Source organism: Salvelinus sp. IW2-2015, linkage group LG1 (assembly GCF_002910315.2).
Source record: "Salvelinus sp. IW2-2015 linkage group LG1, ASM291031v2, whole genome shotgun sequence".
NCBI lineage: Eukaryota > Metazoa > Chordata > Actinopteri > Salmoniformes > Salmonidae > Salvelinus > Salvelinus sp. IW2-2015.
The window spans coordinates 25,838,242-25,855,494 of record NC_036838.1 but is presented as its reverse complement, the minus strand read 5'-3'; the positions used below and the strand labels follow the sequence as shown (position 1 = coordinate 25,855,494).

The following is a 17,253-nucleotide window of genomic DNA, read 5'->3' as shown; positions in this document are numbered from 1 at the left end:
ATGCAGAGCTATTACCCTGAATGGAATCCCACTACTCATTCAATTGTTTTTCTTTATTTGTACTATTTTCTATATTGTAGAATAATAGTGAAGACATCCAAACTATGAAATAACATATATGAAACAACACATATGGAATCACGTAGTAACCAAAAAAGTTTTAAACAAATCCAAATATATTTTATATTTGAGATTCTTCAAAGTAGCCACCCTTTTCCTTGATGATAGGTTTGCACACTCTTGAATTCTCTCAACCAGCTTCATGAGGTAGTCACCTGGAATGCATTTCAATTAACAGGTGAGCCTTGTTAAAAGTAAATTCATGCATTTGAGCCAATCAGTTGTGTTGTGACAAGGTAGGGCTGGTATACAGAAGTTAGCCCTATTGGTAAAAGACCAACTCCAAAGACTCTGAGGGGTCGTTGACCTGGTTTGCTAACTACCTCTCTCTCAAAGATTGCAGTGTATAAAGTCAGAACATCTGCTGTCTCAGCCACTGCCTGTCAACAAGGGAGTGTCCCAAGGCTCGATCCTAGGCCCCACTCTCTTCTCAATTTACATCAACAACATAGGTCAGGCAGTAGGAAGCTCTTTCATCCATTTATATGCAGATGATACAGTCTTATACTCAGCTGGCCCCTCCCGGGATTTTGTGTTAAACACTCTACAACAAATCTTTCTTAGTGTCCAACAAGCTTTCTCTGCTCTTAACCTTGTTCTGAACACCTCCAACACAAAGGTCATATGGTTTGGTAAGAAGAATGCCCCTCTCCCCACGGGTGTGATTACTACCTATGAGGGTTTAGAGCTTGAGATAGTCWCCTCATACAAGTACTTGGGAGTATGGCTAGACGGTACACTGTCCTTCTCTTAGCACATATCAAAGCTGCAGGCTAAAGTTAAATCTAGACTTGGTTTCCTCTATCGTAATCTCTCCTCTTTCACCCCAGCTGCCAAACWAACRCTGATTCAAATGACCATCCTTCTCATGCTAAATTACGGAGACATAATTTATAGATTGGCAGGTAAGGGTGCTCTCGAGCGGCTAGATGTTCTTTACCATTGGGCCATCAGATTTGCCACCAATGCTCCTTATAGGACACATCACTGCACTCTATAATCCTCTGTAAACTGGTCATCTCTCTATACTTGTTGCAAGACCTACTGGTTGATGCTTATTTATAAAACCCTCTTAGGCCTCACTCCACCCTATCTGAGATATCTACTGCAGCCCGATCTTCCACATTCAACACTGCCAGTCACATTCTGTTAAAGGTCTCCAAAGCACACACATCCCTGGGTCGCTTGTTTTTTCAGTTTGCTGCATCTAGCGACTGGAACGAGCTGCAACAAACACTAAAACTGGACAGTTTTATCTCAATCTCTTCATTCAAAGACTCAATCATGGACACTCTTACAGACATTTTTGGCTGCTTTGCGTGATGTATTGTTATCTCTACCTTCTTGCCTTTTGTGCTGTTGTCTGTGCCCAATAATGTTTGTGCCATGTTTTGTGCTGCTACCATGTTGTGCTGCTTCCATGTTGTGTTGCTACCATGTTGTTGTCCTGTTGTGTTGCTACCATGCTGTGTTGTCATGTATTGTTGCCTTAATATGTTGTTGTCTTAGGTCTCACTTTATGTTATGCTGTGCTGTCTCTCTTGTCATGATGTGTGTTTTGTCCTATATTTTTATTTAATTGCTTTTATCTTTAATCCCAGCCCCCGACCCCACAGGAGGCCTTTTACCTTTTGTAGGCAGACACTGTAAATAAGAATTTGTCTTATCTGACTTGCCTAGTTAAATAAAGGTTAAATAAAAAATAAAATAAATAAAAATAAATATTTTGTCAAGAACAGCTCAAATAAGCAAAGAGAAACGACAGTCCATCAGTACTTTAAGACATGAAGGTCAATGTGGAACATTTCAAGAACTTTGAAAGTTTCAAGTGCAGTAGCGAAAACCATCAAGCGCTATGACGAAACTGGCTCTCATAAGGACCACCACAGAAAAGGAAGACCAAGAGTTACCTCTGCTGCAGAGGATAAGTTCATTAGAGTTAACTGCACCTCAGATTGCAGCTCATATAAATGTTTCACAGAGTTCAAGTAACAGACACATCTCAACATCAACTGTTCAGAGGAGAATCAGGCTTTCATGATCGAATTGCTACAAAGAAACCACTACTAAAGGACACCAGTAATAAGAAGAGACTTGCTTGGGCCAAGAAACATGAGCGATGGACATTAGACCAGTGGAAATCTGTCCTTTGCTCTGATGAGTCCAAATTTGAGATTTTTGGTTTCAACCACCGTGTCTTTGTGAGACGCAAAGTAGGTGAACGGATGGTCTCTGCAAGTGTGGTTTTCACTGTGAAGCATGGAGGAGGAGGTGTGGGGGTGCTTTGCTGGTGACACTGTCTGTGGTGTATTTAGAATTCAAGGCACACTTAACCAGCATGGCTACCACAGCATTCTGCAGCGATACGCTATCCCATCTGGTTTGCGCTTCGTGGGACAATCATTTGTTTTTCAACAGGAAAATGACGCAACACACCTCCAGGCTGTGTAAGGGCTATTTGACCAAGAATGAGATTGAGATGGTTTGGGATGAGTTGGACCGCAGAGTGAAGGAAAAGCCGCGAACAAGTGCTCAGCATATATGGGAACTCCTTCAAGACTGTTGGAAAAGCATTCCAGGTGAAGCTGGTTGAGAGAATGCCAAGAGTGTGCAAAGCTGTAATCAAGGCAAAGGTTGGCTACTTTGAAGAATCTCAAAAATAAAATACATTTTGATTTGTTTGAAACTTCATTGGTTACTACATAATTCCATATGTGTGATTTCATAGCTTTGATGTCTTCACTATTATTCTACAATGTAGAAATGAATGAGTAGGTGTGTCCAAACTTTTGACTGGTACTGTATATATATATATATGTACCAAATAAAGTATTTATCTTCATTTCCCCAAACCATGAAAATAACAGTTGAAAATATAAAGTATATTTTGCATTTCAAATTTAATCAGAATATACACTACAATTATGTGTTGGGTCAATTTGTCGATATGAACACAAAACCTAGGTATTTTAACAGAAAGAACCTCAAATATTGAAAGCAACCAAAGACACTGTAGAGTATTATGATCTGAAATCGGTCTAAAATATAATTCTAGAACATTGAAATAAGCCAAACACAGTACGCTACTGATTGAAAAACACATCTGTAACAAAATGCAGACTTAAATATACCCCGACAATGACATGAATAGTTTATAATTACTAACCAACCAAGTGTGAAATTAGCTAAGTGAATTTGCTCAGAACAAAACAAAGATATGAGAAAAGTAAAGTATATGTCCAAGTTATAGACCCATTGTATGTATTAGCTTTCATTCATTACATTGCATTGGATTATTCTTACCACATCGAATACTCTCCTACGGCAAGTCAAGACATCACAAACAGTTAAATCGCTGATTCATGGCAGATATTTCCAGAAGTTCAGAACAGACAACTGAACAGAGACAAAGCAGTCACTTTACAATGCGTTTGAGTATTTGATTGATGGACGGGGAATTCATGGCAACACTTCAATACCAGCTCATGGAGCTATTTCAACTCCTAGCCTTCTTTCACTTGGCTGGAGCACCACATTGTTCTGACCCAACATACCTCATTGTTAGGGAACTGGGTCATCCATGTGGTCCCTGTAGCATGGGTGTTGTCATGTCTCTGCATTAGCCTGCTATAGTCTCCTAGACTGGGCTGATGCAGACACAGACTGGCCCCCAGGCTATCTGACCTGACCTGATCCGGGCCATGTTCCATCCCTCCTCAACTGGGCAGGTGGAGTCTCACCTGCGCTGGTCTCAAAGGTGACAACATTGCTGGAGATGCTGTGGTATTCGTTGGAGTACACCCTCAGGTGGTACTTGGCCCCTTCGATCAGTCCCGCCAGCTTAATGGGCGGCTGGTTCACAGGTACGCTTGACATACTGCCGTTGCCTTGGAGACACAAGAGAGGGCCAATCACACTCTGTTGTGGGGGCGTGGCCGGGCTACCGTGGTAACGACGCAAAGTGGAAGGGTACGACGCAGTGATACTACATGGGCAGGACTGATTTTTCCCCCTATGAGATGGTGGGCCAGTGGAGTGAATTGAGACTGACCCAATGCAACACACACACACCCTCTTACCTCCACTTATTGACAACCTCGTTGAGATTATTAGCTACATCTGTAAACCGATGTCTCGAATACGGATACATTTATATCTAATGGAATTTATAGAGACTGAAAGTGAATAGAAGAGCCGCAGCTCGGGGTTCCATGGCTTTTTCAGGATTCTTTTTGGTAAATTTTCTTCTCAGTGAGAGTGAAACCACATTTCTCACCTGGGGGATAATTCTCCTGAGAAAGCTAATCTAAAAAGGGGACATTTTCCGTTGGCGAGAGAGAAAAGAGTGTAAACCTAGGAAGCAGGTGTTCCTTCAGGCTACTATAATAATGTGGACATCAAAGTTTTACTAAACTCCCAGCTGAATTGCCAGCAGTAAATTGTATTACCCTGACTGGTGGAATTTAAATTCACCATTATGGAACACTCCGTATTGTGAAATAGAGCAGGAGGGTAGAAAAGCACTGTGTCACAATTACCCATAGCCCTCCACTCATCTCAATGGAAGAAACACCAATGGTGGAAAGGAACGCAGCATCTTTCCAAAGGTCATGACAACACCAAGCTGTGGGGGCATGGGTCAGTGATTGCTGGAGGAGCACGCAAACTGGTGACTTCATGCACCATGCTATGACATGACCTTTGACCCCATGAAAGGGTGAGACGAGATCATCATACAGCAATCAGCCAAAACCATTCCAAAGCTTGGTACATCCAATGCAGCCTCTGAAGCAACTAAACAAAACTGTAGAAAACTCAATTCAATCTTGACTAGGCCACAAAAAGACCTGAAGCCCTATGAAAATCAATAACTTGGAAGGAATGTCTGACTAATATAAAAACAGACTGCATTCCTTACATCAGTTAAAACATGAAGCTAAATCTACAAGTTGAATGTCTGAAAAATATATTTGCTATTTGACTCAGTGTACAGATGTAGGATCTTAATTTGAGCCAGTTTGCTACAGCATGAAAATAATCCTACACTACAGGAAATGTGAATTATAATTCATGGAAATTTTTTGTAGGGGTAGATACATTTTTCGTTAGGGCAACTCAAGTAATTTTAAAGTGAAAATTACAAACTTTAGAAGACGTTTGCATTTCCTGTTGTGCAGGAAAATTCTCAGCAACAAGAGTGATCAAATTAAGATCCTACATCTGTACAGCCTTGAGTCCAAAACATAGAAAGACAAAAGCAAACAGCTTGTAGCCCTCCCTTCCCAATCTTTTTAACCTTCCCAATGCCCTTGGCTTGCGTTGTGAAAGCATCTCCTTGCCTTCCCACCCGATAACATTAGCCGTACTACAGCATGCAGACCAAGCCTGTAATCTAGATCTGGCATAGAATACACACCACTGACTACAGCTAGTCATCATCACAGTGATAGCCCTGCCGGGGGAAATTGCACGTGTGTGTGGTCATAAAGACATCATGCGCCCCCCCCCACCCCCCCCCCCCCCCCCCCCCCCCCACTGACTCTAATGTTAAACAGCCAATGGAAAAGCCAAGCCTGACAACCAAACATACAGCCAGACAGACAGCCAGATGATGCAGGAGCTCGATACTGGGTAGTAGCTATGAAGGTTGCACACTGCACAGTTTGGGGAGTTAAGACATCATGATAACACTATGGACATGAACTATACAAAGCCACATTTCCAAAGAGAGAGATGGAAAGAGAGCAGTAGAGATAGGGAGAAAGTGGGGTATATTGTGTGTTACAAGTACAGTATGTCATTGATACAGTTTGGGAAAATAGAAAAGTGTGCACACGCTCGGCTTGTTTGAATATCACCTAACATTTCCTCCTCTGCAATCAGAATCATTTAACACATATACATATACTGCTATCACTGTGCTATAAGCCATCAGTATTGTAGGTAGCATATCAAGATTTGGGGAATGTTATTTTGAGTCTTTTTTAAGGAATGTTGTTAATTAAACAGTATATTTCCACCCAGTAAAATAACACATTCTCTCTCTCTCCCTCTCTCTCTCTCTCCCTCTCTCTCTTTCTTTCTGAAATTAACTTCTGTTTCAACTGGCAACAGAGAACCTACATGGGCACAATAAAATACAAATTTAACATAGCCTTTAGTAGGGATTTTTGAAAAAACAAAACCTCAAAAACCTGCAATCAAAGTGCAATAGAAACCAGAGGTGCTATACAATAACACATTAATTATTCAAATGGAAATGCCACAGAATATATTATACATTTCACCCACATCTACAGCTATGGGATGCTAGACAGATTCTAATCTGACTTCTATAGGTAACTGAACTCCGCTCTGCCGAGGCAAAATTAAATGAGAGCTGAGAGTTTCTTCTCAGAAATTGCCTTTCTGTGGAGATGAATAGAGATGAGAATGTTACCTTACTCGCCTCTGAATAAAAGCCTTGCTTCTCCACAAGAGTGAAGGGCTGTCATGAATTGGACTGGATTTTTTAACACCATTTGGTATTTTCCTGCCCCAAGAATGCCTCACCGTTCCCTTCAGAAAGCCCAGTGGGTTCTCTGCAGAGATACACTGTCTGAAGATGAACTTTACTATTGACATTTCTGCCCAGGATGGATTTTGAACTGTAGCTGTTTGATATGATCACACTTGGGTCAAATACATATGTCAAATCCTTTCAAATACTTGAGCTGGGCTTGATTCAGTTCCCCCTTTGCAATGGAAGCAATGAAATAGTCCCTAAATTGCAAACGCCAAGATTTATCAAGTGCACATATGTATTTGACCCATTTCTGAATATTACTGTCCCCAATAAGACCTAGGCTGAGGATCTTAAACTCTGGGTCTTATCTTATTGTCCAGCCTCAGCTCTGACACAAACTCTGGTTCTTTTCTTACAGTCTAGCCTCAGCCTTGACACAAACTCTGGGTGTGGATCTTACTGTCCAGTGTGAACTCTAGCTGGAACTCGCTGCTGCCGGCCGGGAAGTTGTGGTTCCAGCTGACGTTAGCGTAGTTACTGTTAGGCTCCACCGTCAGGTTCCAGATCACCCTCCCAGGAGCCATGCCTACTAGAGGGCAGGGCGGGGTCAGGGGCGTGGCAAGGTGGAGCAGAGAGGGGTGTGTTACAACACCACACACGCAGGGTTGTAATCACACAATGGTTTTAGGGTTAGAGTTAGGGTTGCCCTATAAACAGTGGACTGGACCAATGTTATGTTTGAACACTTTTAATGTGTCAACGTTGACGTCAACACTTTTGGTGGTGTCCACTCCACAGTTAATGTATTAACACTGATGGAGGTGTCTTGAATTGTAATGGAGGTGCCCAGTAGTTAAGGTATCCACTGCACTGGGCAGAGTTATAACGGCCCACAAACACCCTCTAACTGTTAATATTACATGTTGGATTCTCACAGCCCGACCGAACAGTGTTGAGTTAATGGTTACGTTCCAATACATTAAAGTGACTTAATTTCATGTATCCTGTCTCCAAGGAGACATGACAAGGTAATGAAGTGGTATACTGGAATGCAGCCAGTTCCTCCAAATGCTTCCTTTCTGGTCAGGAGGGAGTAGCCAATAAAAATGCTTCAAAAGCTTATTAATGAATCCCTTGAATCTTGGGCAAGATATAAAAATAACACAATACACCTTTAAAAGTGCATCCATTGTAAATCTATTTAATCTATGCCATAGATGCCATAGAAGAAAACAACTCAACTAAAGGTCAACTAAAGGAAACAGTAGGCCTATTGTATGTACCCAACACATTCGTACGTGCTTGCTTGGTGCTGGTAACCAGCACAGGAGTGGTAGCAGTAGTCGCAGCAGTAGTGGTAGTAGTAGTAGTAGTAGTAGTAGTAGTAGTAGTGGTAGTAGTAGTGGTAGGGAGAGTAGTAGTTGAGGTAATAATGGTTGTAGTAGCAGCGGTAGTAGTGGGAGGAGGTGGAGGGAAAGTTGTAGACACGGACACATCTGTAGGCTCGACTACAGGGCAAGGGAAGAGAGCACATGGTTAAAGACAAAAGCAGGAAAATCACAGGTAAACACATTTACCAATAGAGACACAGAGAGAAAGTCAATGAACCAATGAGCAGAAAGGTGCTATGGAATTTCCCAGAACCAGCACTGTTGCGGAAATAAGGAAAAGTCTTTAATTAGCCAAAAGAGGTCAACAGAAATCTAATATTTATAGATTTTTTTATTTTAGGCATTAGAAGTTAAGATAATAAAATATGTTACATGTGTGGGTAAATGCAACAGATATCCAGGATTAAAATAGGATTGGGTATTCTTAAATCATTTAATTCATCCACACATCCCACATTGAGGGCCATAAAGTAGAATATCAGTGCCCCCAAGTGGCCAAATGCTGCTATGACTATCAATCCATCCCCATCCTTTCCCAAACCAACACAGGGCAGGTCTATTGGTTGTGTTTTTTTAAATTGAATAAACAGGAAGTTATGGGAAATTCATACTTAGATACACTGCTATTACAAAGAAGACTTGCTTTCTTCTTACGTCATTTTGAGCAGAATCATCACATTATCTACGGTGAACATACAGGGGCCTATGCAGGCCATCATTTGTAGGACCTACAGTATGTAGGACCTTCTTCGTAGGACCTTATTACTCTTCCTTTTACCTTGCAGTTGATGAACATCTCCATTTGGAGGATCCCACTAGAGAGCAGTTGAACTCATATCCTTGTTGAACTGCACCCCTCCATCCTCCCCCCCTCATGCATACTCCCCCAAGTCAGCCATGACACACAGCATGCCAGAGAGAGCCAATCTTGAGAGAAGAAGAAGAGGAAGAGGCAAAGGCGGCGGCGAACTTGAACACATCAGTGCAAGCAGGTGCTCAAGAACCCCTGTTACCCAGGTAACACTAAAAAGCCAGCCAGAGATCACATTGGCCGCAAGCCATGTCAATCAAAAAGCTGTGCCAATCCCAGGCTGTTTCAGTCAAAAGGCATAAACCAGAAGCATTGCCCTTCAGAGGGGTTGAACCCCAAGCTCAGTGATCTCTTACCTCTGACTTCACCTTACACAGGGATCAGGGAGAAGAGGGGCAATGCTCACCAGCCAAGACATAAACACACATGGATGAGATGGATGCGTGACACTCTGAAAGCTGAAGCGCAAGCAGCAGTGAGCGAGCGAGCAAGTAAATGAGCAGCAGAGGACGTTTGATGATGGAGAATCATTCAAGCGAGAGCAGTGTAAGCTTGAAATCACCACCCATCCCCACCCCGGAGACGTGCTCCCATCTCAACATACAAACGACAAACGTAAGCAAGCCTCCCCCATCCTGCCCCCCAAACCCTCCACAGTGCATTCCACGTAACGAGGGTCAACCCCTTTGCCGACTCAGTCAGTACACAAGATCCAAGGCTTGTGACGGACAGGTAATTGTCATGATTCAAGTTGCAAGGTGCGCTATCAGGGATTGGAGCTGGGTGACAGGTCAAAGTTCAGACCTCAGAAATGGCAGGAAGTTGATACCGACTACAAGTTGATACCGACTACGCTACAGGTGATCCTGACCTGGACTACAGTACAGCCGAATTACACACTTCTTGGATATAACGGGATTTGCAACTGTTATACAAGTGCTATAAGAGTTATAAAAGTGGCTCAAATAGAACTAAAGGTTGGAGCAGAGACTATAATGTTAGTTGTTTCTACACTCATTCCTTTAAGGTGTGCATAAGAGAGTTATAAGTGTATAATACTGTAGGTTTTAATGTCAAATATGAACCTGAGAGTTCTGTGGGTTTGTTCAATCCCTGAAAGCACAGAGTGAAGCACAGATACAGTACACTGAAATATACAGATATAGACAGAGAGACAGACATGACAGACAAGATAGACAGACATACAGTTATACAGCTGGCAAAGAGGAAGCCAGTGTTTGGTAGAGTGCAGTTCAGTCCATTACAAATAACTGTCTGGTTACAGTCCAAATCTCTCTATTTAAGCTCTCTGTAAAATGTTCAGATGACAATGCCAGTCCTGAATATGGCTGCTCACTTGCTAATTGTTCTATTAATTCAATCTAGAATCTACTGACTTAAATATCTAATAGTAATTAATGTATACTTGATTTGACGAGAACTCATACGCATTCAAAATGAGTTTTCCTCAGGGTTTTACTCTTGACAGACCTCAAAGTTACCCCTCATTTGTTTTGTTTGTTAGCTACGGCGTAAGATTTGTCAACCCCTATTTAACCTCTATGGGTAGTTTCTCTCTAGGATAGAAGGTGTCTGGGTCTGTACCATTGTCATCAGTAGGGGGTGGTAGAAACCCATGATATGATGACGAGGCAAAGTGGTAAGGAAACGTAAAGATGACATGGTCATTAATTTGAACTGGACACCACTGCTGGAAAATGGACTGAGACAGAGTCGGAGAAGAATTATAGAAAATATACAGACAGACAAGCAGACAGACAGACGGGCTATGCATTTCCCATTACCTACACCCGAGTGGTCAGTACCTGAGCTGAAAAAGTCTTCTGTTAACACCCATGGAGAGAGACACACAGAGAGGAGGTTGAGAGGGAGGGGGAGAGGGGAAAGGGAGGGGGAGACAGGTAAGAGGGAGGAGGAGACAGGTGAAAGGGAGGGGAGACAGGTGAGAGGGAGGGGGAGACAGATGTGAGACAGGCGGGAGGGAGGTGATGATGGGCGAGAGGAGGTGGAGACAGGCGGAAGGAGACAGGCGAGAGGGAGGTGGAGACAAGCAAGAGGGAGGTGAAGACAGGCAAGAGGGAGGTGGAGACAGGCGAAGGAGACAGGCGAGAGGGAGTGGAAGACAACAAAGGGAGGTGAAGACAGGCAAGAGGGAGGTGGACAGGCGAGAAAGGAGACAGCCGAGAGGAAGGTGGAACAAGTGAGAGGGAGGTGGAGACAAGCGATAGGAGTTGGAGACAGGCGAGGGGAGGTGGAGAACAGTGAGAGGGAGGTGGAAACAGGCAAGAGGGAGGTGGAGACGGAGAAGGAACAGGCGAGAGGGAGGGAGACAAGCGAGAGGGAGGTGGAGACAGGTAAGAGGAGGTGGAGACAGGCGAAGGAGAGACAGGCGAGAGGGAGGTGGAGACAAGTGAGAGGGAGGTGGAGACAAGCGATAGGGAGTGGAGACAGGCGAGAGGGAGGTGAGACAAGTGAGAGGGAGGTGGAAAACAGCAAGAGGGAGGTGGAGACAGGCGAGAAGGAGACAGGCGAGAGGGAGGTGGAGACAAGCGAGAGGGAGGGGAAGCAGGTAAGAGGGAGGTGGAGACAGGCGAGAAGGAGACAGGCGAGAGGAGGTGGAGACAAGCAAGGGAGGTGAAGACAGCAAGAGGGAGGTGAGACAGGCGAGAAGGAGACAGGCGAGAGGGATGGAGACAAGTGAGAGGGAGGTGGAGACAAGCGATAGGGAGTGACGACAGGCGAGAGGGTGAGACAGTGGAGGAGGTGAACAGGCAAGAGGGAGGTGGAGACAGGCGAGAAGGAGACAGGCGAGAGGGAGGTGGGACAAGCGAGAGGGAGGTGGAGACAGGTAAGAGGGAGGTGGAGACAGGCGAGCAGGAGACAGGGAAGAGGGAGGTGGAGACACAGAGAGGGAAGTGGAGACAGGCGAGAGGGAAGTGGAGACAAGCGAGAGGGAGGTGGAAACAGGCAAGAGGGAGGTGAGACAGGCGAGAGGGAGGTGAGACAAGCGAGAGGGAGGTGGAAACAGGCGAGAGGGAAGTGGAGACAGGCGAGAGGGAGGGGTGATGTGAAGGGAGGGAACGGGGGAGGTGGAGACAAGCGAGAGGGAGGTGGAGACCAGGAGAGGAGGTGAGACAGGCGAGAGGAGGGGAGACAGGGCGAGAGGGAGGGGGAGACAGGCGAGAGGGAGGGGGAACAGGCGAGAGGGAGGGGAGACAGGCGAGAGGGAGGGGACAAGCGATAGGGAGTAGAACAGGCGAGAGGAGTGGAACAAGTGAGAGGGAGGTGGAAACAGCCAAGAGGGAGGTGGAGACAGGTGAGAGGGAGTGGATGGACGAAGCGAGAGGGAGGTGAAACAGGCGAGATGAAGTGGAGACAGGCGAGAGGGAGGGTGATGTGGAGGAGAGGTGGAGACAAGCGAGAGGGAGGTGGAGACAAGCGAGAGGGAGTGGAGACGGCGAGAGGAGGGTGAAGCAGCAGAGGGCGGGGAACAGCGGAGAGGAGGGGGAGACAGGCGAGAGGGAGGGGAGACAGGTGAGAGGGGGGGGAGACAGGCGAGAGGGAGTTGGAGACAAGCGATAGGGAGTTGGAGACAGGCGAGAGGGAGGTGGAGACAGGCGAGAGGGAGGTGGAGAAGGCGAGAGGGAGGGTGAGGTGAGAGGGAGTGGGAGACAGACAGACAGAAGAGGGTGAGGCAGGTGAGAGACAAAATGGAGGAGGAAAACAAGAGTGAGAATCTGAGAGCGGAGACAGAAAGACAGCGTTAAAAAACTACAGAGAATCAACCACAGGAGAGGAGAGAGACAAAGGGAGAGAAACGAGGAGAGAAAGAGAACATTCTGACAAAAGCACAACGACAGACAGGAGACATGCCAAGAAGGAGAACACTGGGTGATTCTGCATTATCGCTACTAACACCAGTGTGGTGTGTGTGGTTGTGTGTGTGTGTGTGTGTGTGTGTGTGTGTGTGTGTGTGTGTGTGTGTGTGTGTGTGTGTGTGTGTGTGTGGTGTGTGTGTGTGTGCACGTGCACGTGCACCCGTGCCCATCGAACCCATTGACCACTACTGCACACACTGTGTGAGTGTGAATGTGTTACATATGTGAATGGGTGCCAGTGTCACAAAGACTTATTTGTTTGCTGCCGAGCTGCAGTAGGATGGAGTCACTGAGCTTTACGAGCCTTTTCTGTTGGCCTCACTTGACACACTCTACCGTGTCAACTAGCTGCACAGACACAGTAACAAAACATCTAACCCATCTAACATTTCCACACATAACTAAGACTTAAAATACCAACATATTTTCTTTTTTAGCACACATTCTGTGTCTACATAGTGTAGATGGTTTAACTTTTTCATTCAGTCTTTGTGAAATGTGTCATCCTAAACAGTGAATTAATAAAAATCTTGTAGTATCTGTTCTGGTTATCTGTTTTATGTCTTCTCAAATAACCTGTTAATCTCTATTACCCAGCGTACCACATTACTGAAGAATTAAAACACGAAGACGTGCCCCAGAAAAGCTTGACCATGCAAGCTGGTGACATACTGCAATACAAAAAACTCCTTACACCACTTACCTGAAGTAAACAAAAACGTGTTTGTGTGTAACAGCGTAAAAGTCGAGTTGACTGTGTGTGTGTGTGTGTGTGTGTGTGTGTGTGTGTGTGTGTGTGTGTGTGTGGTGTGTGTGTGTGTGTGTGTGTGTGTGTGTGTGTGTGTGTTGTGGTGTGGTGTGTGGTGTTGGTGTGTGTGTGTGTGTGTGTGTTGTGGTGTGTAAGAATGTATTGAGTAAGAGAAGTTTGTTTGTATGAGTAAGGATTGAGGTGTGTGTGTGTGTGTTTGTGCTGTGTAGGCAGTGTGGACTTACCCTCATTGGTGAAGTGTGGAGACTCCTCAGCGTAGACCTCCCCTGCTCCCACCTGTGTGAGGGCCGCCAGGTAGAACTTATAGCGGACGCCTCGTTCGGGTAGGCGGAGCGTGTACGCTGTCACGTTAGGTAGGAAACTCTTCATCTGCATAAGGCCGACACGCGACCCGTTCACTACAAGAACACACACAGTCAGTCAGCTGGTCAGGTAACAGTCATGCTGCTACTGTAAAAACAATGAACTGTCTATCATCGCGACGTTCATATCTACATACCATTATCTCTCGTCATAAGGTTATCTCTAATATGAGCTTGGAATTGTATATGATTATACAACAGTTGGGTCTAATCCTGAATGCTGATTGGTTAAAAGCGCATTCTAGCCGGTGTCTATTCCACAAGTTACCACAGGCTAAATCTATGACGATAAAATGCTTATTTACTCTGTTCCATCTGACTGCGCAATCCACTGTCTCATCAGCCCGGCTATGCAATTTATAAACTTGATCTCGACTATAAAAATCACCTAGACATTATCTCCCATTTCTTTTAGACTAACACTTGGTTTTCAACAGCGGAGATTTGTGTAAACCGTGATTGTCTCTCCGACATTTGTTTCAATATTCAAATTCGATCTCCAACTGTCCCATAGTAATGAACGTGTAGGGGTCGGGAGTCGGGACGAGAGAGAGAGAGAGGCAGTCAGCGTTTCTTAGCCAGTCGAAATCATGAATCAGCTGGATACATACAAAGAAACTGAAAAAAGGTCTCACTAAAGTGCAGCTAGTGTTTGGAAGCCGGTGTTTGGAAGCCGGTGTTTGTGGGATATGGTACCAGTAGATCCTCCAAACACCGGCTTCTCGGGCATTATTATAACAAAAATACTAAATGATTTAACTTTTATTTAACTAGGCAAGTCAGTTAAGAACAACTTCTTATTTACAATGATGGCCGTCAGGACCATTATCACTTATTTCACATCAAATCGTATTTGTCACATGCGCCGAATACAACAGGTATACAGTGAAATGCTTACAGTGAAATGCTTACTTACAAGCCCTTAACCAACAATGGAGATTAAGAAAAAATAAGTGTTAAGTCAAAAATAGATAATATAAAAAATGTAAAGAATTAAAGAGCAGCGGTAAAATAACAGACGCGAGGCTATACGGAGTCAATGTGCATGGGCACGGGTTAGTCGAGGTAATTGAGGTAATATGTACATGTGGGTAGAGTTAAAGTGACTATGCATAGATAATAAACAGAGTAGCAGCAACATAAACGGGGGGGCAATGCAAATAGTCTGGGTATCCATTTTGATTAGCTGGTCAGGAGACTTATGGCTTTGTCGTGCCCTCTTCACGGCTGTGTTGGTGTGTTTGGACCATGATAGTTTGTTGGTGATGTGGACACCAAGGAAGTTGAAGCTCTCAACCGGCTCCACTACAGCCCCGAACGATGAGAATGGGGGTGTGCTCAGTCCTCCTTTTCCTGTAGTCCACAATCATCTCCTTTGTCTTGATCACGTTGAGGGAGAGGTTGTTATCCTGGCACCACACGACCTCCTCCCTATAGGCTGTCTCACCGTTGTCGGTAATCAGGCCTACCATTGTTGTGTCGTCAGCAAACTTAATGATGGTGTTGGAGTTGTGCCTGGGCATGCAGTCATGAATGAACAGGGAGCACAGGAGTGGACTGAGCACGCACCCGAGGGGCCACCGTGTTGAGGATCAGTGTGGCGTATGTGTTGCTACCTACCCTTACCACCTGGGGCAGACTGTCAGGAAGTCCAGGATCCAGTTGCAGAGGGAGGTGTTTAGTCCCAGGTTCCTTAGCTTAGTGATGAGCTTTGAGGGTACTATGGTGTTGAATGCTGAGCTGTTGTCAATGAATAGCATTCTCATATAGGTGTTCCTTTTGTTCAGGTGGGAAAGGGCAGTGTGGAGTGCAATAGAGATGGCACCATCTGTGGATCTGTTTGGGCGGTATGCAAATTGGAGTGGGTCTAGGGTTTCTCGGATAATGGTGTTGATGTGAGCCATGACCAGCCATTCAAAGCACATCATGGCTACAGATGTGAGTGCTTCAGGTCGGTAGTCATTTAGGCAGGTTACCTTAGTGTTCTTGGGCACAGGGACTATGGTGGTCTGCTTGAAACATGTAGGTATTACAGACTCAGTCAGGGAGAGGTTGAAAATGTCAGTGAAGACATTTGCCAGTTGGCCAGTGCATGATCGGAGTACAAGTCCTGGTAATCCGTCTGACCCTGCGGTCTTATGAATGTTGACCTGTTTAAAGGTCTTACATCGGCTACGGAGAGCGTGATCACACAGTCGTCCGGAACAGCTGATGCTCTCATGCATGCTTCAGTGTTGCTTTCCTCGAAGCGAGCATAGAAGTAATTTAGCTCATCTTGTAGGCTCGTGTCACTGGGCAGCTCGCGGCTGTGCTTCCCTTTGCAGTCTGTAATAGTTTGCAAACCCTGCCACATCCGACGATCGTCGGAGTCGGTGTAGTATGATTAAATCATAGTCCTGTATTAACGCTTTGCCTGTTTGATGATTCGTCGGAGGGCATAGAGGGATTTCTTATAAGCTTCCAGGTTAGAGTTCCGCTCTTTGAAAGCGGCAGTTCTACCCTTTAGCTCAGTGCGGATGTTGCCTGTAATCCATGGCTTCTGGTTGGGGTATGTACGTACAGTCACCGTGGGGACGACTTCATCAATGTACTTATTGATGAAGCCAGTGACTGATGTGGTGTACTCCTCAATGCCATTGGAAGAATCCCGGAACATATTCCAGTCTGTGCTAGCAAAACAGTTCTGTAGCATAGCATCTGCGTCACCTGACCACTTCTTTATTGACCGAGTCACTGGGTCACTGGGGTTTCCTGCTTAAATTTTTGCTTGTAAGCATGAATCAGGAAGATATAATTATGGTCAGATTTGCCAAATGGATGGCGAGGGAGAGCTTTGTATGCGTGTCTGTGTGTGGATTAAAGGTGGTCTAGAGTTTTATTTCCCTCTGGTTGTACATTTAACATGCTGTTAGAAATTAGGTAAACGGATTTAAGTTTCCCTGCAAAAGTCCCCGGCCACTAGGAGCGCCACCTCTGGATGAGCGTTTTCCTGTTCGCTTATGGCCATATACAGCTCATTGAGTGCGGTCTTAGTGCCAGCATCGGTTTGTTGAGGTAAATAGACAGCTACGAAGAATATAGATTAAAACTATCTTGGTAAATAGTGTGGTCTACAGCTTATCATGAGATACTCTACCTTAGGCGAGCAAAACCTCGAGACTCCCTTACTATTAGATTTTGTGCTCCAGCTGTTGTTTACAAATATACACAGACCGTTACCCCTTGTCTTACCGGAGGCGGCTGTTCTATCTTGCCGGTGCAGTGTAAAACCCGCCAGCTGTATTTTATCCATTTGTCGTTCAGCCAAGACACAGTGAAACATAAGATTTACAGTTTTTTATGTCCCGTTGGTAGGATATTCGTGATCGTAGGTCGTCTATTTTGTTATCCAATGAT

The 17,253-nt window shown here is 44.9% G+C and overlaps 1 protein-coding gene across 1 annotated transcript in view; it reads right to left on the bottom strand.

Annotated features, from left to right (window-relative positions):
- LOC111963583 (neurofascin-like) overlaps positions 1-17,253 on the bottom strand; it is a 47,947-nt gene that overhangs the window by 15,222 nt on the left and 15,472 nt on the right. Inside the window, 5 exon segments of the mRNA XM_070443464.1 lie at positions 3,861-4,007; positions 7,086-7,214; positions 7,924-8,133; positions 10,654-10,671; positions 13,720-13,893. Coding sequence (XP_070299565.1) covers positions 3,861-4,007; positions 7,086-7,214; positions 7,924-8,133; positions 10,654-10,671; positions 13,720-13,893 — 678 coding nt within the window.